The sequence below is a fragment of the Strix aluco genome, chromosome 12 (assembly GCF_031877795.1).
Source record: "Strix aluco isolate bStrAlu1 chromosome 12, bStrAlu1.hap1, whole genome shotgun sequence".
Taxonomy (NCBI): domain Eukaryota; kingdom Metazoa; phylum Chordata; class Aves; order Strigiformes; family Strigidae; genus Strix; species Strix aluco.
The window spans coordinates 4,984,091-5,009,537 of record NC_133942.1 but is presented as its reverse complement, the minus strand read 5'-3'; the positions used below and the strand labels follow the sequence as shown (position 1 = coordinate 5,009,537).

The 25,447-nt window shown below is 39.2% G+C and overlaps 1 protein-coding gene across 9 annotated transcripts in view; it reads right to left on the bottom strand.

The window, feature by feature from the left end:
• The window catches only part of NEO1 (neogenin 1), a 210,905-nt gene that overhangs the window by 51,166 nt on the left and 134,292 nt on the right, over positions 1 to 25,447 (bottom strand). For 5 of the 9 annotated variants that reach the window (XM_074837258.1, XM_074837261.1, XM_074837253.1 and 2 more), the window contains exon 8: positions 1,394 to 1,613. In XM_074837258.1, coding sequence (XP_074693359.1) covers positions 1,394 to 1,613 — 220 coding nt within the window. The remainder of the gene's footprint in view (positions 1 to 1,393; positions 1,614 to 25,447) is intronic. The other 4 variants (XM_074837262.1, XM_074837257.1, XM_074837259.1 and 1 more) reach the window with 1 other exon arrangement.

The following is a 25,447-nucleotide window of genomic DNA, read 5'->3' as shown; positions in this document are numbered from 1 at the left end:
GATCCAGAAGGACACTTAAGCAAACAAAGATGTCATTGAAGTCAGTGAAACCACCTGCTTGCATATAAGCACCAGCTTAAGTACTTTGCTGTGTAAACTTTCTATGGACTACATTAACTCAAGCCTGGAGGGTTGCTGTGCAAGAACTGGAAACAGCAGTTTCTGCAGATTGTCCTGTGATTTCCTAATTTATTCACCGCAAATTATGAGATTCCTCTTACTCTTTGTTCTACAAATGCTTTTGGCCCAAGAGGAATATTTTCTATATTTCTATAGTCTTGTATGTAGTGGAAGGGGATGCATTTTGTTTTCTCAAAAACAGTACAGGGAGAAGCATGAAGCCCTCTCCAGCAAATTACTTTCTAAAAACCCAGCAGGTAGAGCAGTTAAACCAGGAATGTGAAGGTGGAGAGGCATGAAGCAAGAATGGCTGGCAAGATCCCACCTTTAATCCCGCCTCACTTAAAATATCTCCAGTATAGTAAAGAGAGTAAGGAAGTAGTAGAAAAACAACATTTGTGAGGCAAAGAAAATTTTACTAATGGCCTCAATCATCATGAGACTGGACAAGATGTCTAATCCACAGAATTAGGAGTGGCAATTCACTGTGAGTAGTAGTGCATTTTATATTCTCTTCAAATTACCTTCTTGAGTCTCACGCTCCAGTCAGTAAGTAGACAGATAATTTTCTCTTAAGTAATAAATCTATTAATCAAGCTAATTTGCAATTAATTCACTATTGCTCAAAATGATTGTTAGCTTCAACTTCTTCAAACTTATCACGATTTGACACTGTAATTCTGAGCAGTAGACCCCATCAGGAAGAAAAACAGGTAGATTGAACTAAATCATTGGAGGAACAGGTCAAACTCACAAATGCCTCACATTGATGAAGTTTCTACTTACAGGGATTACTAGGAGAGAATGAACAATTAACCAACACCTACCACACAGCCCTCTCTAGAATCAGACTACATTTACAGCATTTTAAAGCATGAAGAGACCGCTCGCTCTCAATAGCACACTGGAGGATGTTTCTGTGCCTGCTATGGATGGTATTTATAGCAGTGTCAGTGTTCCTGAAGAGGTGTTACAGTCTATGCTTGCTCTCAGCTTCTAAGCAGTCTGCTAAAAGCAGGTAGCAACTGTTTGCAGTCAATCAAAAACATGCACAAGCACTGCCCAGAAGAATACGTATATGCAGCAATGAAGCAAATGAAAATGCACTTTCTCTAATCAGGGTGCAGGAGGGAAGGGAACACACCCCCTCAGACTCCGCAGCCTGTAAGACTTGGAGCATTGAAGACTTAAGGTTTATAGTGCTTCTAAGCAAAGCTAGCAGGAGGAAGAGTCATGAAAGAGCACACCCCATTTTACACGTCGAGATCTTTACCTGTTTATACCTTCCTTGGTATAGAAGATTGAATAGGTGAGGTTGTCTCCTTGAGGGTCCGATACAGGCGTCCGCCACGTCAGTCTGATGAAGCGAGTGGAGACGAGGGTGGCCACGACATCCCGTGGGGCTGAAGGCAATGGTCCTGTTGTAGCTGGTGCTAGATGGTCATTAGTGGCACTGGTCAGTGAAGTGGGAGGTAATGTTGGGATGGCAACATCTTGTCATGTGCAAACATTGGGGAATATGAAGGGCAAACATCACCACGGTTTAAAAAAAGAAAACAGAAAAAAAACACAAAAGAAATAAACAAAACCACGATGGGAAACAAAAGAAAATGAACACACACAAAAAAGGCCATTAAACTGAAGGCTGACATGCAGGCAAAGGTAACTACTGAAAACTAATGGGAAATATTAAAGGACACATCACTGTCGTGCAAGCAGACCAAATCTCCATTGTAATGGAAGTGGCAAGGGAAAGGGAAGGGTGAAAACTGAGGATAAAATATGACCTCCTAAGAGGACGTACCAGCGGTAAACAATATTTTCATTTCTTTGCGAACCAGATGTAATACCAAACGTTTACCAATAAAAACCCCCAACTTGTATAATTTAATCAAGAATACATCCAGACCAAATTTTCTACTTTATTTCATTAACATGCAGAATTAACTTATACTATTCTCAACCATTTAAAAAAAAAAAAAAAAGGACAGATGAATACACAAAATTCATTTAAGAAGTGCAAACTCATCCATGTTGTGCAATTAAACGCTGAAGTCAATTCACATGATAACTGCTTTCTGAACTGGTTGGGTTCTACTACTGCCAATGGTAAGATGTGGTGACGAACTTGGTATGGCAGTGGAAATACAGACTTCTTCCTAACTTGCACTAAGGTCACCGTTTTCTTTCCATTGATGCTCTTCCTCCCTCTCATAACATATATTACATCATTTTACAAAGATACCAACAAGCATAAACAACTCTTGCTTCATATTATACGAAGACTTTACAAAATTTTTTGTGGTAAGTCATGTACATCTTCCTGTATTACTACTTTAAAGCTAGGATAAATCTCTGGGATTATTGTATTAAAAGGTTGGCAAGTTAACAGCACAAGCTGTAACGTACAAATAGCTGTTCTCCAAATCCTATTAAAGCAATCCATCCAGTAAATCTAACAGTAATATTCTGAGCAGCTGGACCCCAATTACCACAGAGTATTACAGGAAGCACAATTAGTAACAAAACCCTAAAGCTCAGGATACTCTGAATTTTTCTGGATTCTTAACTATTTACCAAGCTTAAGTCACCCGATGACATTTCCCACATGGGAATCCATGCTGCCAAATACATTTATTCACTTGTTAATTATGGAAACGAACTAAAATGGCTCAGATTTTCCCCAGAAAGAAGTTCAGGACTAGTACAGCTTCTGTTGAGAATAACAGACTACGTGGACTTGTATCTCAATAGACACGGAGAAAACTGCACACAAAAAGCCTAAACCAGAAAATCTTATCTGAACAATCAAACCTTCAGGCAGACACACTGAGAACGTCTATCACCAACAACAACCTGATTCTAAATTCTAAAAAAACCTCGTCAACAAAAGCATCATCTCACACACAGGTCTCAAATTGGCAGAACTCTCATTTTGTCACTTCTAGTTCTTAGGCAACTACTGACAAGGGTGGAAGACCATTTGCTTGTATCACATTTGCACAATAATAGAATTACGTGGGTACAACTAAGAGACACTTCATGGTTTCACATGAAACACTACTGTACACAACACCACAAAGACAGGGGTGTACTTCTTGGGACCAACGACCACCACAAACGAGGCCCAGCTCCATGGGGACACTGGCAATGGCTTCCCTCCCTTCCCACGTGCCAGTGTGCCTGTTACCACCCCATCGCGGCTTCCACCTTTCCTGAAGCTCTCATTCATGTTTTACCTCCTCTCTCAGATACTGCCCATCCTGTCAACTGGGAAAAGTTTCACTCCCCCAACAAGTACTGGTGTAAATACCATCACCAATTTAATTACATTTCAATTACATGTTTCTTCTTGATTTCATGCTAAAATCAAAACCTTTCAGTTCAATACCTGTATCTTTACAGGACTCTGCAAGACCCCGAGAGCCTGGAACATACATATTTTGGTATTGAAGATACAGATCACAGAAAGCCAAGTACTCAGAAATATCTTCTTAATTATCCTTTCAACACTGTAATAGCTACAGATCACAATTAAGTATTCTTCAGCATCCCCCTCCCGATCAATAGATTAGACCATTAATTTCACATTCATTGCAAAATCTAAACTATTTTTATGTCCCCATAATTAGATTTCTTACAGAAATGCACCACGTTTTAGCTCTTCTTCCGGACTCAGACAGGGCCCCTATGCCCCCAAGGATAACTCTGCTATTGCAGACTACAGCATATTTCATTACACAGCTTCACCCCTTGCTCGATGGTACAGCACAATATGCCAAGGAGCAACAGCAGCATCTCAGGGCACAAAAGGTTCCAGCTAAAGTTATCAGCACTTACCTCTATAACCTTATTCCAACCTACAACATCACCATTTCTCAAAGCAGTGAACACCCAAGTGTGTTGTGGACAACTCGACCCAGCAGGAGAGATGCTCTCCCTACATTTGCTATTTATAAATAAGGAAAATTGGTTCAGAGGTTTGACAGTCGTGCGTTCTTAGCTGGAATGACCCTCAGATGGCAGAATTTAAGATTCTGAGGAAACTGAGGAAGGCGTTTGGCATAATCAAGACACTCAACTACAGGAGAAGAAACTTGAGCATGGTCACAGGACACATGCAATCCCACGGACAGCTGCCCTTATGGGCAATTGGGAGCAGGAGAGCTTGCTGATCTTCAGGGACAAACTGCTCACAACCCCAGAACAATCCATTTTCCTACATGCAAGAAAACAAATGGGCATGGCAAGAAGGCAGCTTGGCCGAACAGGGAACTCCTGGCCCAGCTTAAGCACAGAAAGTGTAAAGGAAGCAAGACCAGAGACTAAAATGTGTAACCAAAAGAAACAGAGAAACACCATCCAGTCATGCAGAGGTGGAACCAGGAATGCCAGATCTGGATTGCACACAGGGGTGGTGGGGTGTGTGGGGAGCTGGCTGGCCCAGCAGGCTCCCAGCATCGTGGTCAATGGGGTGAAGACTAACCGGTAGCCCAGGTAATGAGTGGCGTTACCCGGGGCTTGACACTGGGACAGAGAGGGTTTCGTATCTGCACCGGTGACCTGGATGACAGGACAGAGAGCATCCGTAGCGGGTTTGCAGGTTATACTGGGTTGGAAGGAGCAGCAGATACGCTGGTAGAGAGAGGGACCCGACAGGCTGGAGAAAGGGGGTTGGTGGGAACCTCTAGAGTTCAACACTGACAAATGAGGAGACCTGCAACGGGGTCAGGAGATCCTCCCACCTACCATCTCTCTGCTCCTAAATGACAATTAGAGTGCCAATTCAGTGTCACATTTATGGCCCTGGATACATCAGTCAGACTTCTCCCCATGTTTAAATTTGAGCCCATGTTAATAGTGCCCTTGGACTGGAGACTCACTCACTGCACCTATATTTACTCCTTCCACATCATGTTGCCACTGTGAAACAAGGTACAGTACTCTGCAAAAACCTCCACGGTGCCCACAGTTTTCAGCAACTTTCCCAGAGTGCCTACTTGACTGACTCCCATTTCATTTCAAATTTCACTTTACACTTCAATTGAATATTTTTCTCTTGCAGAGAGCTTTAATTTCCTACCCTTGTATTAGCTAATTACATTAATAATATTATTTAAAACCATGAAACAGTTTGAGGAATAATCTGTAGGGAAACTGCAGCAGCCAAATGCCTTCTGAAGTAGCATCTTCTGAACCATTCTGGTAAACTCTTCGACTGATTGCTTCACACATTTATTTAAACTACTTAACATATGAAGCGCCTCCATTTTTTAAAAAGAAAGTTAAAAACTTCATATCCAGCACAACAGGCAGTTGCTACATCAACACAGAAATTCCATATAACCACCATTTCAGTTGTTTATTTTAACTCTAGGAAGACTGCAGGAGATGAATTTCTACTGTATGAACTTAGAAAGAACAAAACTCCAAAGAAGAGTATGAGACTGCCATTGTCCAGTACAGCAGTTGTTTTTATAAAGCTGGGATACCTATTCACACTAGAAACGCAAACCATGTGTCTTCCACTACCTTACATTAACACTTTGGTTTTTCTTACGTGTCTTGGTAATATTGTCGGGTGATCTGCTTCAAATTACACGCTCTTGACACAAAGGATGCATTCTGCCTATCTTTAAAAATCATTCTATTTAATTAAAATGTAATACAAATATTTTCTAAATAATTAAATTGAAACAAAATGCTGAAATTTCTCTAAGGAAAATTATTCCCGATAAATTTTTAAAATTCATCTGCTTAATCCAAAACACATCTCACATACTTATGTATTTGTCTTCCTATATCATGTAAAAGATCCATCTTTTACTTAAGTGATCTGCACACAGTGCTTGAAGAACCTGCAGGCCTCAAGATGAAGACTCTGGGAGAGCTGCCAAGATTTCCTAGATTAACAGAAACCCAGTTTTATCCTTGTGCAAGACTCAAACCCAGAAATATTTCTTCTGACAGCATTATAGGTAGATCGGTCAAACACAACAAAAAACTAGTGGCGTCTGAAAAATAAACTGTGAACAAAATAAAAGCACAAAGGACTTGTAAATTGTACAAGTAAGGTAAGCAATGAATAGGCAAGAAAACTCACCCACCGAAAGCTGCAATTAAATACCAGCTTGGTAGCAATTTGGTACTGTTGATAGCTGTGGAACGTATTTAGAAGACTAGGTTATTTCCTTCCCTTTTTTCCCCCATCCTTCCTCAGAAGCCTTGAGTGCCATTACAAACTGATTTGTACACAGCCATGTGAGCAGAATGCTCAGCAGTGCCGAGCTGTGTTAATGAGTAATTACACTAAAATTGGTTTTAATGCCAATGAGGGAGCAGCTTTATTACTTCAAGCTTTTAAGCATGGTCTAACAAGTAACATGCAAAACAAGTCTCTTCTTTCTAACATATATTTAATCACTTTTTAAAAAGTAACTATGCTCTGGAACATTCTTTGCAGGCCTATTCCTACACAGTTTCACATTAACCTAATTTAAAAAAAAAAAAAGCATATTCAGCGTGACATGCTAAGAACATTGAAAAAGAATGTTGCTGTTGCATGCCAAACATACATACAACAGATTTATCTTTTCAACCACTGCTGATATATCAGTTTTTCTGAGATTATGTTTTTCTAAGGGATCAAGAATAAGCCTTTGCTCAATTTGGCATCACACAAAGGCTGTACAGTTTCGTATAGAACGTTGTCTTGAACAGTATTTGAAAGAAATCATTCAACAAAACAGACGACATAAAACAAATCACTCCTTAAACAGTGGTTCCACTGCAGTCAGAGGCTGAGAGGGGGAGACCGAGGTTAAACAAATGCTGCTGATAGGACAAACTAAAACTGTCGCAATACAATTTTAATTCTGGATCAATAGACAAGGAAAGTCAGTTGATTTATGTGTCTGCATCTAACGAAGTTAAAAGATAATGAACATAAGTTATAAACAAAGCAAAATATTTCAAGTAGTCCTTTTTTTGCTTCGCACAATAATTTTTCTAATGCTTCTGTAGTAACCTGGGCAACAGAACGATGTCTAAACTACTAAACAAATACAGATAATGTTCCACTGCTGAAACCCAGACACTGCAGGACATCCAGCAATTCACCAACAGGGGGGCAGAAAAAGGAGGGAGTAGGATTTTCTTAACTTTCCACTAGAAATTATTTCTATGCACAGTACATATACGGGATTCCAACAGGTAGTGTTGTGCATTTGTGCTGCCCAGGTGCCACACCAAGACTTCCAGCTAAGACAACCCTAGCACGAATCCCACTGTCCCAGCAGAGAAAATTCCTCTTCTCTCTCCCTACAGACCCACATTTTGCAAACCATACGGTTCCCAGCTCGTTTTGTTGTGCAGAAAGAAGATGTGGGGACATGCATCTGGATTGCTAATTGCTCAAGTCCCTTCTGTCGAGTTGCTTTTTCTGAGGGTTTCTTCTGAGCAGGCATCACCTGTTGCAGCTATTTTATCAAAATGTTCTGGGGAGCACACAAATACCCATAAGGAGATGGACTCAAACAAACGAATAACCAGCAGTAACTTCTAGAACTCAAATCCTTCATCGGCAAAAGCACAATATTTTAATTTTACCAACATTAGGCAAAAGCTACGAGCATCTATCAGTTTGCTACACTAAAGTGGTATCCAGCTTTTAATCATGTACAAAAAATGACCCCCACTGCTATTAGTGTAATTCACTGCAGCAAGGTAACAAACAATCTGAACGCCTGCCTGTGGTGCTATTGTATTATCATCATTTCAGGATGCTGATGAGATCTTTTAAAAACAACTCTGTCAAACATGCCACACCTGAAAACTAGTAATTGAAATGCTCTACTTGTTAGCTAATTATTAGAAATATTTTCCACATTGTCCAGCCCCTCCGGTTTGGATTTCCTCCTTCTGCTCTTTTTACTCCTGTGGCACATTATTGGCATATTCATGGCTTCCTCCTGCTTTGGGCAATAACATTCCAATTATACCATCGGATATACTACACAAAGGAAAGGTGGAATAGGAACGTTATCTGCTTCAGCTTTGCTGCTGTTATCTGAATGACCTGGGACAAGTCCAATTCCCTTGGCTACCCCAATCGTATAATGAGTACGCCACTGCTACAACCTACCTCATGAAGGTAATATTGAAATTTATGAAATTAAGATACATAAAGACTTTAAGAACTAGTTAGTGGCCATTTTCTTGGCCATATTTAACTGCTCACAAAGTCACAGTTACAGTGCCTGCCAAATGAGAGCGACAGGGATTTCTGATCCATGTTTGAGGCCACATCTACATCGGAAGGCCGGAGGAGAGGCACCAGAGTATGAACCAGCTGCTTCTGAGAACCCAGCACCCACACTGTATGGACTCTCTAGGTTTCACTTTGGATTAGCTCTTACCCTGAACACCCAACAGGGACCAGAGTGCATCTTTCAGTTCCATTTCATTCCAAAGACACTGAGATCCAAGATTACTCTGAGATGTAATTCAATGGGCAAGAAGAAGGCATGGATGGGAAATTTCATGAGTGCTCTCCTGATGGAAATGAAAACTTTCAGGTGGATGCACCCTCAGAGGACAGAGGTAATGCAGCAAGTGGACAACAAGACAGACCTGGCCAACAGGAATCAGTTACGGGGACAACTGAGGAATCTGGGGCATCAGAGGGTAGTTAATATATACTACTCCAGAAGAAAATAAAGTCCTCTTTATAAGGACCTCAGAGTGGATTTTATAGCTTTTAAATGTAAATAAATCTTTGGTTTCAGCAACAGAGACCTACTACAACTAAAAAAGGCAAATTACTCTTTTGCCAAAAAGCCTGTTGGAAAAAACATGACCTAGGACATTCAGATATCTAAACACCTTTAATACTTTAACTGTGTAAGAAAAAAATACCCCAGATGTACCAATATCTTTAATTTTGACTTGGGTATTCAGATAACACTGTTTACTTGATAAATAATATTTTTCACACAAATCACTGTTTAACTGATTCCGGAAAGGTAATCAAGACTTTCAAACATTTTTCTTTCTTTTACCTAATGCACTGTTTTCCTAAATTTGAGCGTTAGTATATACCACTCCTTCTGCTTTGGAACAGGAAGATTCAACTCTGATCAGGAATAAGAAGCTGTGATACTTCAAAGGGTCATAGTCAAAACCCATTGATTTTCTTCTGTAAACTTTTGCTCATAGTATTCAAAAAATACAGCAGTAACTAGTTGCAACATAGTAAGTATGAAATAATAAAATGAGTAAGTCTATGCTATACAACTATCCCTTAAAATTTTGCTTTCTCTCCTATTTTTTTTCCCCTGTGTTTTTACTCATATCAAATTGTCATCCTTCTTCAAATGCTTAATTCATAAATTTATGACAGAAGGGACATCATCTTGTAATTCCTAGTAGTTCCCTGCATGATACCATAATCAAAGAAAAAGATGTTAACTGGCCCTAATAAGTTCTTTTAGGACAAATGGCCACAATGCTGAAGTTGGTACTTCGTCTCAGTAGATCAGTTATTATAACTGAATTACTTCCTTCCTTTGGAAAAATTAATTAAAAGAAATCTGTCAGACTCCTGCTCTTCTACTTGGAAGTGCTTTCATGCAAAACTGAAAAAGTGAATAAACACACATGGAGAGAAGAGGGTATTAAACTAATTTCTGCTGTATATAATGAACATACATTTCCTGAATCTCCTGGATTTCATAACAACCATCAGCACCTCCGTCTACCAGGTGTAAGACACAGATCTATGTCTGCTTGATGTGACCATAAATAATTCAGTATTTCAGAGACAATTCAAAATTATATCAATAGTTGTATACAAAGTTGTGCTTAGTGACATAATTTAAACTGCAGAACTTTGTGTGTGATTTCACCATATAAAGAAATTTGTCAGAAAAAGAAAATACACGAGAACAGTCAGACCAACACCTACAAGAAAGCACAACTGTGGCCAGCTGGACATAAAGTCTACTAACCTTGAAATTACTTCTAGAATTAAAATTGCACGAATCATTCAGAAACGCGAAGCACATCTGCTGAGGAACTGACCCCATAAAGGCTGCCTCATGCCTGCACGACTGTGTAACAGTGGTGTATTAGAGATCAGGGACAACGGGCTCAGAAATTAAAACATACAGAGTTTTTATGGTTTATATTGCAATGTTTTATACATTAGCTGCTGTGATTCACCAAAAACCCATCAGTGATGCTTACCATCGCATGTGAAAGATGTGTGGTACTAAAGTGAACAGAAAGATAGTAGAATCTTTGATAAAGGTATTTTTCCAGTGATTTTTTTTTTTTTTTTTAAACAACATGTTCACATGGCAACAGCATCTTAGTGTCTCTTTGTTTCACCACTCTACCTGGCCAAAGAAACCTCCAAGTTGCCAGCAATTTTCAAGCCCAGGCATTTTTTCAATGCACATATACGCTGGTCTTACTAAGGCCAATGCTTTTAAGTTCTGTAGTATTTTAACTACTTTTAGTAGTACTTTAGTAGTACTTTTAGTTAATATACAATCAGTGACTGATGGGAAATCGAGGTGATGTTGTCTGGCAGTTTACATCTGCTGAATGGGAGAGATTCCCCTCTCCCACTTGCCCCTCGCACGTTGTAGAACTGTCTGTACTTACATACATAAAGCCCCTTATTGGCTTTAAGACCAGACCCCCAAGCCAATTTGCCTCGTTAGTCCAGAAAAAAAAGAGCATACAACTTTCTGTGCAGGCTACAAGAGAGCTGAAGGTGTTGAAAGGGAATGACAGACACCAGAACTGGTTCAAAGGAGGTGGCAGAAATACAGACTTTCCTTTTGGGATGTAAAGAGCCATTAGATGGTCTCAGCTGCAAATGAAACTGTTGCCTGAAACAAAGAAGAGTTTAAAGTGAGCTGCCCAAGGGGACACAGACAACATCAACCACTGTGGGTGCAGCCAGAGGACTGAGCTCAGCTGAGGAGCACACAGGTCCCACCAGAGCGTCTCCCACTCCCACCCTGGGAGGTGGGTATTGACCTGAACCTGTGGGGAAGCCACTTCAAGGAGTTAAACCTGGACATAATTACCCTCTTCTTTTCAGTACTATAAAACATCTTGCTGCTTTATCATCCTGAATCAACTAACTACTTTTTCACACAGGAATTTCCCTAGATCATCTCAAAGAAGGAAGAGGACTGAGAACAAGAACCCAACACAGCTCTCAATCAACTGTCTCTAGCAGACTTAAGACGACATGCAATCCCCCATCCTGAGGAACAGACCCTCCCCCAAGCAAAAGCAACCCTCATTTTCTTCATAAAATGAAATGGAGATGCTCGCTTACTTATTTCTCTTATGCTGACATTTTTTGCCTAAAGCAGGCAGGCAAAATGCCTTTTTTTTTTTTTTTTAATTGCCTTAGCTTAATTTACATTACCACTGGGAACGAGAACTGTTATTTACTCTTCACTCAATGCATACTACTTGCAAAAAGCCCACCAAAAATACATAACAAGCAAATTCCTAAATAATACCCACTGATTGTGATTTTTAAGCATTCATTTGGTTCTATGTTGTAATGTAAAATGGACACTGATGGGCACTGAATAAATTGTGACTATATAAATATACTGATAAACACATTCTGACCACGAGCCTGTTTTTTAAAGGAAGTCATAAAATCCATTCTGATAAAAAACACTCCTCCCATTTGCATTTCACAATGAAATGCTCTGGTGTAGAGGAAACAATTTGATTTTTTTCCTGTCTCATAAAACAAGCATTAAAAAGGTGTGACAGACCTTATTGACGCATTACACGCAGCGGTGAGTCCGCAGAGGAAGGCAGCCGCTCCTACAGACCTAAGCAGGAGCCCCACGGTTTAGATCAGATACCAGTGTTTCAGGGGAGGAGGTAAAGAAAAAACCACCCTGCATGCATTTTGATCATGAGACTCACACCATAAAAAAAGGAGGAAAAAAGCCAAACATATCTCTACCTATCCCTGAGGAGTTTAAAGCTAACTAATTCTAAACAGATTTTGTTATTGGAAAGCAATTCAAACCATAACTACCTATTGCAAAATGATGGACATAATCTTAAAATTCAGTAGTGAATATTTCATTTTTTAAGAAGATTTTTAAACCACTCCTTGAGAAAAGAGTCAGAAACCCTAAACAGAATGCACATATAGAATTCACGGCAGTAAAAATGCACATAAATGCGCCAGAAGAACCTTGTACAGGTGATCCTCTTAATGTAAATATTCATAAACTGAACTCTTACGCAGAATAAAAATCTCTCAAGAACAATAGAGCCTGCAACAATATGTTGTAATTTGACTTTAATAATAACAGGAAAGCAATAACTTTGTTTCAAAAGCAGATGTGCTACATTTGAGCAAAGCTCTTTATGGAATAGTCACTAATAAAAATACTGTGTATTTTTGGAAAGTGTTAGTTTTCACAGGATGTGGAGCCATTTGCATATTTGAGGAGTTAGGCAAGATTGCTCCCTCAGTCTAAAGTTTCACTGGGACTCCGCCAATAACTCATTTTATCACCTTGAGCAAATCACTTCCCCATGCCTTTATTTCCAATCTCACCTTTTGTGGGTTTTGCAGTGTTTTTCAGTTTTCACCCACTGTTTGCACATCTAAGGTAACAGAGCCACAGATGCTGTCAGTTCTGTAAACACTACAAATAATTAACAAAACCAATTTCAGCCAGCCAGGTTTAGGATTAAATCACTGCTTTGATAGCAGTGCAGTACCAGTTCACCCGTACCATGATCAAACCACACTACTTGACTATTTAAGGATGTATTTTCAAAGAAACACCACAGGGTAATTGCTCCTTTTCTCTCTTTTCTCAGCAACAGCCTAAACTGAAATAAATTAACCCATCCTTGAGCTGCAGTTAATCCACCAGGTGCAATTCCTGCTACTGTCCAATGCTGCTTCTTGTAGATAATTTTGATAACCCTTGATTTTAAACCAAAATACTTTATTTAAATGACCGTAAGGCTCCTCAAAGTTCCCGCTGGATTAAATGTGCATCTTCTCATTTAGGATATCTGCAGGTGTTGTGCGCCAAGCCAGAGGTGGCTGCAGTACACACAGGATTTATCTGAATGTTAGCCTACATAGTCTTCTCTGAGAAATAATTTGGAAGTGAAAGCTAATTTCCCTCTGTCTGGGATCTGCTGACACTTCAAACAATGCCGCAGCAACAACTCTGGCAAGCTGAAGCTGCAACAGATGAGACTGAACAAGCTGTTTGTGGTTCAAAATTGTACTCATTTCTGCTAATATCTTTATCAAACATCTACTCATTTAGCTACTTGTTTCTTATACATATCTAGTGCATTCTTATTTTTCTTTCATTTAGGTTGATACATACAATTTCTTTATTTTTTAAAGGGAGAGAAGATAGCAAGCAAACCCCACCTTTCCTCTTTTAGGCTATAACTATGTCTACAGCAACACTATCAGATGTAGTATTGGGTTTTTATACTCATTTCCACTGGACTTCTCAGTTAAAGACCATACACATCTGCTGTTTGCTGAGTGCTGACAGGCTACCTCAGACCCACTGTGTTTACAGAAACTAGATGAGACATCAGGATGTTTGGGAATTCACAGAAAGGACACAAAAGCCCATCTTATGAACGCTTAAGATTTTTTTTTTTACTTTCCGTTTTTAGAGTCGGGTAATGTTCTTTTGCATCTTCACATTTCTGATTCTAAAAGAAATAGCAAACCTCATCAGCATTTTAAAATATAACTTTTTTGACCAGCACAGAGGCTTGGGAATTTGGTATGCAGATCACAGCACACAAGAATGTGAAGTTATTCCCCAAATGTACATGATGGAGTCTATAACAACAGATGCAGCATTTTAAATATGGATCACTCAGGTCATTGACCACTGTTAAAACCTCCCGACCAATGAGATTAAAAAGCAGTTATATGTAAAACAGTGCTGACGAAGAGAATGAGAGAGGACACTGACTCTAGTCCCAAGGTGAAATGTCCTTTGCTGAGACACCGTAGCCCCCATTAGCTCTGACCTGGACTCAGAAAAGCAGACCCAGATACAACTTTCCTATTTTTCCTTATTTTCCTTTAGCACCTTCAATAATAATGTGTCAAAAGGAAAAACCATGCAGAATCCATTTGTCTTTTAAAGACTTTGGCTCCACAATTATTCATTTCTTTTTTGGGGGAAGAGAGGTGATATGAGAGGGGAAACAATCATGAAAATCAGAAAATAGCACACCAGGATATTTCTAATGCAGTGAGAACAGTGATAATTTGCAGTTAGTTTCAATACTGAAACTAGGCAAATGCGAATGCACATTATTAAAAATGAGTATTAGATTAGTTAGATTGATTTGATTTCTTTATGATATAAAACCCATAAGCCTATTTAGGTTATCTTCTCAAGACTGCTGGAAAAATACCTGACATCAGAGGTAAGAGAGTGTCTTCTCCCAGATTCAGATACTCAATTGTACGAATCCTATTACATATGCAACCAAACTGTAAACCAATCCTTCTTCTTTTTCTCCAAATGGCATTCAGCTGTCTCTGATATTACTGTATAATTTAGCAACTTTGAAATATAAGCAACCAATTAAGACCATATCCACACGTTTGTTCCCCCCTCTGGTGCGAGACTGACAAAATATGATATTTTCCTTTACAACATGAGGCTAGGATCAATTACAAATTAAGGCCACTTCTGTCAATCTTCACAACCGTGTTTATGAATAATAAAAGCAGAGGAAATGCCTTCGGTAGTCATGACAGATATCAAGCTAAAGCTAATCCTGCCATTATACTCTTCATCTAAACAAGAAACCAACAAAAACCACTACAAACACCCATTGTGACACAACGAATGCATCCTATACTTACAGCTGATGTTCTTCACCCTGATTATTTTTATTTTCACCTGTAACTAGAAGCCATATATAGGCAGAGGAACAATCAACCATCACTCAACAACTGGAGCTGGTCACACTGAACGCACTCGCATTTGCTTAATATCGTTACAGAGATGGACAGCTTTGGTTCCTTGTAATAACCATTGCTGACAATATATTATCTAGTAAGGCAGTAGTCAAGTTGCCAGAAACAACAATTATATAAAATGTAATAGGATAAATGGAAAATTATATTGGTGGATTTAGTAAGTGATACTATGGTAAGCATATTTGCTTTCATTAGACTTTCTGGTGGCAAAGAGACTTTCATTGGGCTGAGAAACTCTATGGGGAGCTCAGGATAACCCAGAAGAGATGATGTAAAACAGGGACTCAAAGCCTTTGAACTTGTTTCACAATCGTCATGCAGTGTATACACATCCTATTCCATTTTTGCTTTGGTACAATAAATCTAGAATAAATACAGGTGAAGGACAGAAAGCATGTATTAATGTGTTGCATGTTTCTCAAAATACACTGAAGTTTCTTGCTCCTACAAGTTCTTTCCCTACCTCCACTTAACATTCATTACGTATTATTCCTCTTTACAACATGACATATAATTTCTTTAAATACAAATACCTTTCAACCATGAATTTCACTCATGAAAACCAAAATTAAACAGGTGACACAGTCCAACTGTTTCCAAGTATAACTGCATAAGTAGCAATCACCGTAACTCGTATTTGCGCTGAGCAGACTTAAATTTAAGTCATGGTGCACACAATCCGATGAGTACCTTCATGAGGTTTCAGATTTCTTTGGCAAGTCAACTGTAAATACAGTCATAAAACAAGAAATGAAAACTAATAAGCACAATCAAAGCATCCTATAAATTTTGTTATGCCTTCCTGCAATTCACTGCGCACTGGCAAACATTAATCTATTACTAATTTAATCTAAATTAGAGCAATTTATTTAAAGCGCATGCCAACTTCAAACATGAATAGTCTATTGAACGCAGAATATGAGAACAGTTTAGCTCCCAATCTCATGAAGTTAAAATTCAAGAACTTTTGAGATCTAGTGTGGTTTAGTTTAATCAGTTTGACTTCTCAGTAAGACTCTATATAAGCAGGGCCATGAAGAGGGAATAACTAAAGGCCATTTTTTAAACAGGGACTGAGTCAAGAAATGAAGCTAACTGAATTAAAAGAGCCTTCTGGCAATTTTGAACATACATGAAGCCCTGAGAAACACAAATGCTGACTTTCACTGAGTAATAATAGCTAAGTAATGTAAATTAAAATCAAAATTAAATCAAAAAAAGAAGTCTTTCAGCATTAAAGAGGAGAACATACTGTTATGTTTACAGAAAATTAGCAATGAAGTGTACACAACCAGTAACAAAATATTCTGAGAGTTTGGCTTTGGTTTTACAAAACACTGTTTGAAGTCAGTTTGTGATTTCAGATTCTGTTTATGTTCCTAAAACACAACTTTGAGAATGAGACTTACAAGCTGTTCATCTATCATTCATATGAAGCCATTTTGATAGTATAAGACAGTGATTGAGGCAGCGAGTTTGGAAAAGCTTTCGCCTACATATGACACAAGTGCTGTCATTATTTTTTAAAAACTTCATTATGCCATCAGTATTGAGGCTGTAGTTGTTACATTCGTTGCTTTTAAAGTTTTTCACAGAACTGTAGTATCTACAGCATCCTAGAACTCTTTTATTTTAAAAGATGAGTATTTATGCATGCACATCTTTTTATACATGTGAATATGTGTGTGCACGCAGAAGAGCAGAAAGCTTATGTGAGTGTAGTGGTGAATGAGGAAATTACTTGGATTTTATAATACAGTAACTGCTCCAAATAGCCAAACTATTTTAAATGGCATGTATCATATAGAAAATATTTGGCTCAAATATCACAGTCCCATAACCTTCAGCATCATTCTAAATTTGAGAAACAGTTTTGACAAACTGTGACAAACACTGCATGAGTAGCATGTTTTAATAAGGCAACTGGTTGCTTACATTAAACAAAGCCTTAAGTCTGTGAGTTAAAAACCCACATGGATATATGTTGATATATGATAGACAAAAGGGGGGACACTTCTCACAGGGAGAGGAAATTCTGCTGCTAGTCTTGTCTCTGAAGACACTCATCATAGGGGATTTTCCATCCTCCTACTTTTGGATCTTCTCCCCATATGAGACCAGACGGGATCTCTCACATCTCACCAGGTTTCCAATCCCAGCAGAGTCGGGTGCCCTTTGCACAGACCTGCTGTCAGGTTCATTACTATTTCCTGCTCCCCTGAGATTCACAATTCATTTCTTTTGAGTACTTTTTCTTCTTTACAGAAAATTTGAATTCTTGGCTGCAAGGGTTTGTAGCCTTACTATTCAGTTCTAATCTACAAATCATTTCTTCTCTGGTGGACACTAAGACTTCTGAAAGCCACTCACGTAAAACACAGGGACCTCTTTCGATTTTCCTTGCATTAAGATATATAAAATTGTGTAAGACAGAAGAAACATGAAGACACTTTTGTTTGAGTGAAGAAACAGAACAGTCTTCAGGAGGAATACCCAACAGAGTCCTTCTCTTTTATTCAGTGAACATTTTTTCATCGTGCTCTGACATTTCAACCACAATACCCCGCATATTTTTCAAGTACTTCCGTAGTCTCCAAGAGCTCTACAGGATTCCATGGACTAAGAAAATATTCACTGTACTAGCTTGACAACAACACAAAACGTTCTTGATTCACAGTTATGTGACTGCATACAAAATACTCTAAAAAATTACCTTTGTAAGATGCGAGAGCGCCTTACATTTGCTATCTGTGAAATCATCCAAAATAGGTCCTGAAGTAACATGCAAATTGTCTGCCTCAGGGCTTGAACCAGACAAGGGTAGGAGTTAAATTTATGCAAATTTTTTACATACGGAAAATACCCCAAAGTGCAACAGTTTTTCAAATCAGAGCACAAGCCTGTTAGTGCCAACTTTTGTATTTCTTTCGTCAGAAGCCAAAATTTGTCAAAAGGAACTTGTATGTTCCTCCTACAACACAATAGTGGAACTTCAGATATGGAAAACACAGAGTATTTCATGTATCTTGATTTAAATAAGGCTTTTGATATTGCCTTGCATGACATTTCCAAAAGCAAACATGTATCTTCTAGATAAGGCTACTACAAAAGTGGGTTCATAACTGGCTGGAAAATCACATGCAGAGTAGTTCAGTGCTTCGGTGTCAGAAACAAAGGCGATATTGAAGTGGGGTATACAGGAGGAGATGCCGAGTTCCATATGATTCAATATATTTTTTAACAATCCAGACGATGAAGCAGAGAAAAGGCTCATAAGGTTTAATCAAATGCAAAGTCAGGAGGGCTGCAAGCGCAACAAAGGGTGCATTCAGAATTTCAAAGTGTGTTGTCAAAGTGGAGAAACAGCCTGAAGGGCCAAGGTTCGACAGACTATAAGTTAAGCAAAAAGGGTCCAAGGTCTGAGTAACAAGAAATTGGAAATCCAAATATAGCTGGGAATGTTTTTGATTGGCATCAGTCTGGGGGAGCTGAAATAGCTTCTAAGAGTGGAACAGGATCCACTGAAATCTCCGGGTCTGTGTCAGCCTGAAGTAACCTCAAACAATCGAATACCACTTGCAGTATAGAAACGCCAGATTTTCAGCACAATCTTAGCTGAAATGTGCTGTCTCCAGAAAACTTTCATCAGACTTCTGATGTTCTCCACCCTGCTGCGGGTCAGGGAAGCCCCCACCCTACCCTACCAGGAGTCCTGTCCACCTCACTTCACTGCTATAAGACGTGAGATAGCTCATGGCCAAACTCCGGCAGAGAAGCACCAACATAAAATGAAATTATTCATGCAGCAATAGTCCTGGACAGAATTCAATTACACAAAGAAATCACCAATTTAGGTCAATAAATGATGTCTTTAAAACTCTCTCGGAATTAGGCTTCACATAATGCAATTCAGCAGAGGAATTAATATCATACAGTGCAACTGAAGTGGTGTTATACTTTAATCAAATTTGGTTTGTAATGTCAAACTGTCACCAATACCAGACATTTATGTTTCTCCCAAGGAGATCAGCAGGGAAATACATACCACAAAATTGTCGTAATTTGGCTATTACATTAAGACTGCACAAAGAGATAAATGGGGTCCACTCACACCTCTCAGACAGACAGTCTTTCTGAATTATACAATACTACTAGTTAGGAGGGATCTCAGGTCATCTATAAAACCCCTCGTTTGAGCAGAGCCACCTTTGACCAGGTTGCTCAGGGCCTTGTCTAGGTGTGTCTTGACAATCTCCAAAACCAGAGATTTCATAACCTCCTTGGGCAACCTGTTCTGACTGCAACTATCCTCACTGTGAAACTGTTTTCTCTTATCTGATCAGAAATTCCCTTTTTGCAGGCTTTTCCTGTTATCTCCATCTGCTCTATGACCTCCATCAGCTGGTTCAGCAATAACATGTTGTTAGGCTTCCATTCTTCAGGATTAATCAAATTCATTTCTCTCAGAGTCACAGTACATCTCAGTATACCACATGCTCCACCTCCCTAATTATCTTGGTAGGTCTCCACTGGGGCTCCACTATGTCAATGTCTGTCTTGTGTTGGGAAGCTCAAAACTGTCCTAATGTGGTCAAGCCAGCAGCCAAGTAGGGGGAAGCAATCACATCCCTTGACCTCTTGCCTATCCCACCAAATCCTTTTCTGCAAAGCTGCTTGCTTAGCCGGTGCCCAGCCTCTAGTGCATGGAGGCACTCTGGCTCTGATGCAGGACTCCACACTCGTCAGTGTTGAACTCTAGAGGTTCCCACCAACCCCCTTTCTCCAGCCCGTCGGGTCCCTCTCTCTACCAGCGTATCTGCTGCTCCTCCCAACCCAGTATAACCTGCAAACCCGCTACGGATGCTCTCTGTCCTGTCATCCAGGTCACCGGTGCAGATACGAAACCCTCTCTGTCCCAGTGTCAAGCCCCGGGTAACGCCACTCATTACCTGGGCTACCGGTTAGTCTTCACCCCATTGACCACGATGCTGGGAGCCTGCTGGGCCAGCCAGCTCCCCACACACCCCACCACCCACCTGTCCAGTCTGTATTTCCCCAGTTAAACTTCAGGGATACTACTGGAGATGGTATCAAAGGCCTTGCTAAAGGCAAAGTAAACAGTATTCACTTCTCTCCTCTTGACCAAGGGGCCAACCATTTAATCTCAGAAGGCTACTGGGATAGCTGGGCACAATTTGTCCTTGGTAAACCCATGCTTGATTTTCCCAGTCATCATCATCTCTTTCATGTACCTATAACATGGATTCCAGAGGGATTTGCTCCATAACCTTCCTTGAAATGGTTCCAGCTCCAGCTGAGCTTTGATCCTGGTTCCATCCCTGCACATCCAGGCAATATCCATCACTTTTCAGCATTTGCTTCCAAATTCTATGTACTTGCTTTCTGTGTTGGAGCCAAGTCAGGAGCTCCTTCTTTATCCCTACTGGTCTCCTGGACACGCATGCTCAAATTCCTGCACTTTGAAATAGACCATTCTTGTGCTTTGAGAAGACTGTCCTTCAGGATCAAACAGTTTGCCTCTTGGCCATCAACACAATCTCCCATAGGAACCTGTCAAAAAGATCCCTGAACAAGTCAAAATCTCCTCTCTTGAAGTTCAAGGCTGTAATTCTCTTATTTGTTTTGCTCAGTTCTCTTAGAAGCCTAAATTCAAGCATCTCATGACCACTGCTGCCAAGGCTGCTCTGACCTTTATATATCTGATCAGTTCTTTTCTATTCCTGTATAGCAGGTCCAACACACCACCTCCACTGGTATCCAGCAGCATACTCAATTCATTCACTTGAAGATCTCACTCCTATACAACTCACAAATACGGCACAGAATGGCAAACATTAACTTTTGCAGCATAAAAGTACAAGAATCATGCAGTATACTATACTACACTTTGGAATTTTGAAGGTGATACAGTGCGTCTCAAATAATGTTTTGAAACTGTTCTCTAAATAACATGACATATTTGTTTACAGTCTATGATTTTTCTTTATACAGCATTCAAGAATCACTCCTTTTTTTTTTGTGCCTGAGTACTTGTCAAATGCCTATCACACAGGGGTGACAGGGAACCATCTGCCTCCCTCCCCCAAAGGCACCTCCTTTTACTTATTACCACCTGTTCTTTTTTCAGTCCCCAAATGGCAATTCTGAGCAATGCCAGATAAACTGGAAAAGGCCGGGCCTTTTACAGGTCCTGGCTGAATTTTTCAGTCTTGTCACTAGCATTTAACCTCCATGAAGAAAACCCAAATGTATCCATTACTGAGGTCTTCACAGACCACACAAAATAATGATGTAAAAACAATGACAAGAAATAGCTTTGTTATAATTGACCATACTAGTATATCTGATCTGTAATTGAGATGGTCAGAGGCTGACCCATCAGGATCTAATTGTGAATAAAAAAGATTGGTTTTGTGTAAAAAAGGAGGGGGAGAGATTTTGAGGTTGCTGAGAAAGTAATTTGCAAGGCACAACTAAGGTCCCTCCTTCTCACTGGGCTATGCAGGAGTCCTCTGTGGTGGCATTTGCAGGATATAAGAAAAGATCACCTATCTTCTAACCAACGAGGCACAGAGAGGAGCATGGAGACTGCCAAACGCTGGCAGAGGGCAAGGGCAGAGCAATGCCATTTAGGTAGTTCTTCAAGTCTCCCTAAAAGGCAGACCAGGCAGCAGAGCCACAACCCCAGTGAAATTCCCAAAGGTACTTAACCTCCAGGGGTAGGACACTACCTGAGAAATAGGGACACAATTTCAAATCTCGAAGTATTTGGAAAGCAGATGGGATGCTTTTCAACTCTGTTGCAGAATTCTACACCTGAAGAGAAGTACAATGGAAATTGGTAGAAGAGTATTTAACTCAGACCATTTACTGGAACCCCACTCCCTCTCCTCCCCCTTTCAACCTTCTCAATTATGAACACTTGTCCTAAAAATCTCCTCTCTCAATGCCACAATTCTTTTATAAATTCCACAAAAAGCAAAAGTTGTGGACTCTGTACAGCCAATCCATTTCCAAGTACAGTCTTCTTTTCTAAATTATTAACAGAGAATTACACAATTTGAAAATAAAAAGCTACTCCAATAAGCCTTCAAATGATTCTAACTTTTTTAGCCAGTCAATTTTTTAATATTTTCCACAAATAACTTCTGTATATACCGCAAGCTTTTCAGAATTCACCCCAAATACAAAGAAGACCAAGCCAAAAGAAACTTATGTCTGATCAACAATTATATTAAGCTTATTCTAGCAGATGAGAGTCTACAAATACACCGGTCTGTGTGGCTATGCACAACTTACACTCACGCGCAACATACACTCACACACATTCACACACCAAAACTGTCACTGTGCAGAAGACAAGGTGAATCACCAAACTACTGCTTCCTGTGAAGTCAAAAATCTATGTTCAAATACAGAAAACCTTTTGTTGCAGCAGACAGTCACACCATATACTCTATGCCTATTGTATTTAAAAATCATGCCACCTTCTAAGACAGAAGAAAATACAGATGTGGTGTTTTACTTCTAGACCATTCAGAAACCCTTACAGTACACCTTAATAAAGCTATGGATAAAGCAGCAATGTTCTAGGCAGCAAACCCCAACCCACTGGAAGATTTCCATATGAAGGGTTTAGATTGAAACAAGCTAATGTACAGAAGAGGCAACTAAGTTCTGATCTAATATGCAAAGTACCAACAGTTTTATTGGTTTATTTCTATTCAACCTTTTTCAGCATATCTCCCTCAAAGTCTGAGTAACTCTGCCTTTTCCAGCTACTCAAACTTGCCTCTGATGTCAGCCAACTACCTCCTTCCTTGTTGTGAGTTATATCACAATCAATGCTGCAGCCCATTTACAGATGCCCACAGAATAGTCTTGATCCATTTCTTCCATACTGGCCCATAAAGAATGTGTGCAGCCTCTCTGAGAAACTCCATCAGGCTCCTGCTTTCTAATTTAAATTTAATTTATTAAAGATCAATTTGATATGATAAGCAAAAGGGCTAATGGGAAATAGTTTGTAAATAGCCAGATGTTTGCCAATTCCATTTAGGAAGGAGAAAACAGAACAGCAATGAAAGGGACACACTGCTAATTGGGAAGAACTTTGATGAACATGTAATCAACATTTCTTCACTGAAATTACTTTTCAAATTGGCAAAGGAGGTATTTCTCATCATCAGGTATGAAAAAAAATAAAAGGTCTCTGAATTATTGACCAAAGTGTTCAGAATAGTTTTTGCTCAAATTAGTGTTTTTAATTTTCATACCAAGATAGCGGTCACGAAAGAACTACTATATATGATACCTTCACCCTCTTTCCCTGAATATTGTTTCCTTCTTTGCTGTTCATATGTTGTGAGAAGGTATTAAAATACCAAACATCTGTATTTTCTTCGACTGTGTATACCAGTTTTCATATATCACAACTAAGACATAGTACATTCATTCCTAATTGCACTACCTGTTATGCCACTACTCAACAACAACAAAATGTACTTCCAGTGATGTACCATGTGGTTATCTCTACTGCTGGAAAACAACAACTAAAATGCATCAGCGTTACACAGGGAGTGCATTGTTAAAAACACTGCAGGCCATGTAACAGAATGATACGACTTCGGGAGTGTATCTTTACACCCGAAATGAGACTCCATCAACACTGCATCCATAATCCTTTGGCAGCATGCAAAAGAAAAAGGACAGCATTATAAGGCAAAGTCCTTTAGTATAACAGGACAGGTTGCCAGAGTAGAACAGGAAAGAGAAACCACTGGGCAAACAACAGGAGAGGGAAAGGAAGAAGAGTGAGACCACAGGAACTAAAATAATAACAGTAATAGTAATTTATAAACCACTACTGGGAACTGGGTGAAAGTACAAACTCGGGCAGGGCTTCAAAACCCAAGTACATTAATTATTCAGTATTTTTCAAATGTGGAAAATATGGAATAATGCTTCCGCTCGAAAGATTTGGAAACTACTCAGGTGATTCATGCATATAGCAGAAATAAAATTACTTCTAATAGTTTTTCTGGCAACCTGATGACAGTAAGCCATTGCTGGATCCAGATGCCTAACACAACTTGGAGGTTGAAATCCCACGGCTCTATAGCATTAAAGCTGCTGAATCCAGTAGAGGGCACCTTTCATTCCCCAAATAATTGTGGAAAGTACATGCAGCTCTTCAGCCAGCAATGAAACATACCCATATCCAAACGAGAATTCAGAAGTTAAGCACACAACTACTCTACAAAACAATCAGAAAATAAATGGAAAATCTCTCTCTTTATGGCACGCTCATAACAGTTTTCTCTCTGTATGTTGAACACCAAAACCATGTCTAGCAGATTCACATCTGTTAAAATTGTAAGTGTGAAGTTACATCATGCCTCTGACCATACATAAGACTGTTTCTCCTAAATCCTCTCTATCCAAATAAAACAGAAATTAGAATTCTGATCAATACCCCAAAAAGACAGTCAACACAAAAGCCCCCAAAAGTACAGAGTTAATATTTTCTGGTCTGACTTATCTGTCCCCTCATCCCTCTTACTATTGGTTTTCTTCCTTGTGCTCTTAGAAATTATTTTTAAGAACTGTGTGACCTGAAAAAGCAAAACAAGCTGATGTCTTAGCAATGACATTTATACTACCTTTTTTTCTGGAAGATAGTAGGTCTTTAATCGTAACAGCGATTATTCTCTTTTAACATCCAAAATATGTAGTGCAGGACATTGCAAGAAAGTGAGCACTGTTAGTAATTCCACTGACTAGAGCACAATAACAAATATTTATCTTAAACTGCAGCTGTAACAAAAAAAAATGTTGCAACTGCAGTTTGCAGAAATGACAAATCTTACTACTTTTTAAACTAATAGAAAAAAAGCTTCTGACACTGGAATGAATGACTTGGGTGTAAAATACTTCATTTGCAGTGTGCTCCATAATTGCTTATTTTTCACTTTTGTAATTTCAGTGATTGCTTTCATTTCGGCTATCCTGTTATTTTTTTAAAATCTCACAGCATGCAACATTTCAGATTTCTGGCTGTGGTTTATTATTGCACTAAATATTTTCTACATAATTTCCAAAATACAAGGTGAATCCTACAGAACTCCTTAACTTCTCTTAAGTAACTTTAAGTGTACAGAAGACAACACTGAACCACTCATATGATTTTAAAAGAACATCCTACTCTAGCTATATCTAACTATAGATATAACACATCATCTGGAAATGGTCCCTCGA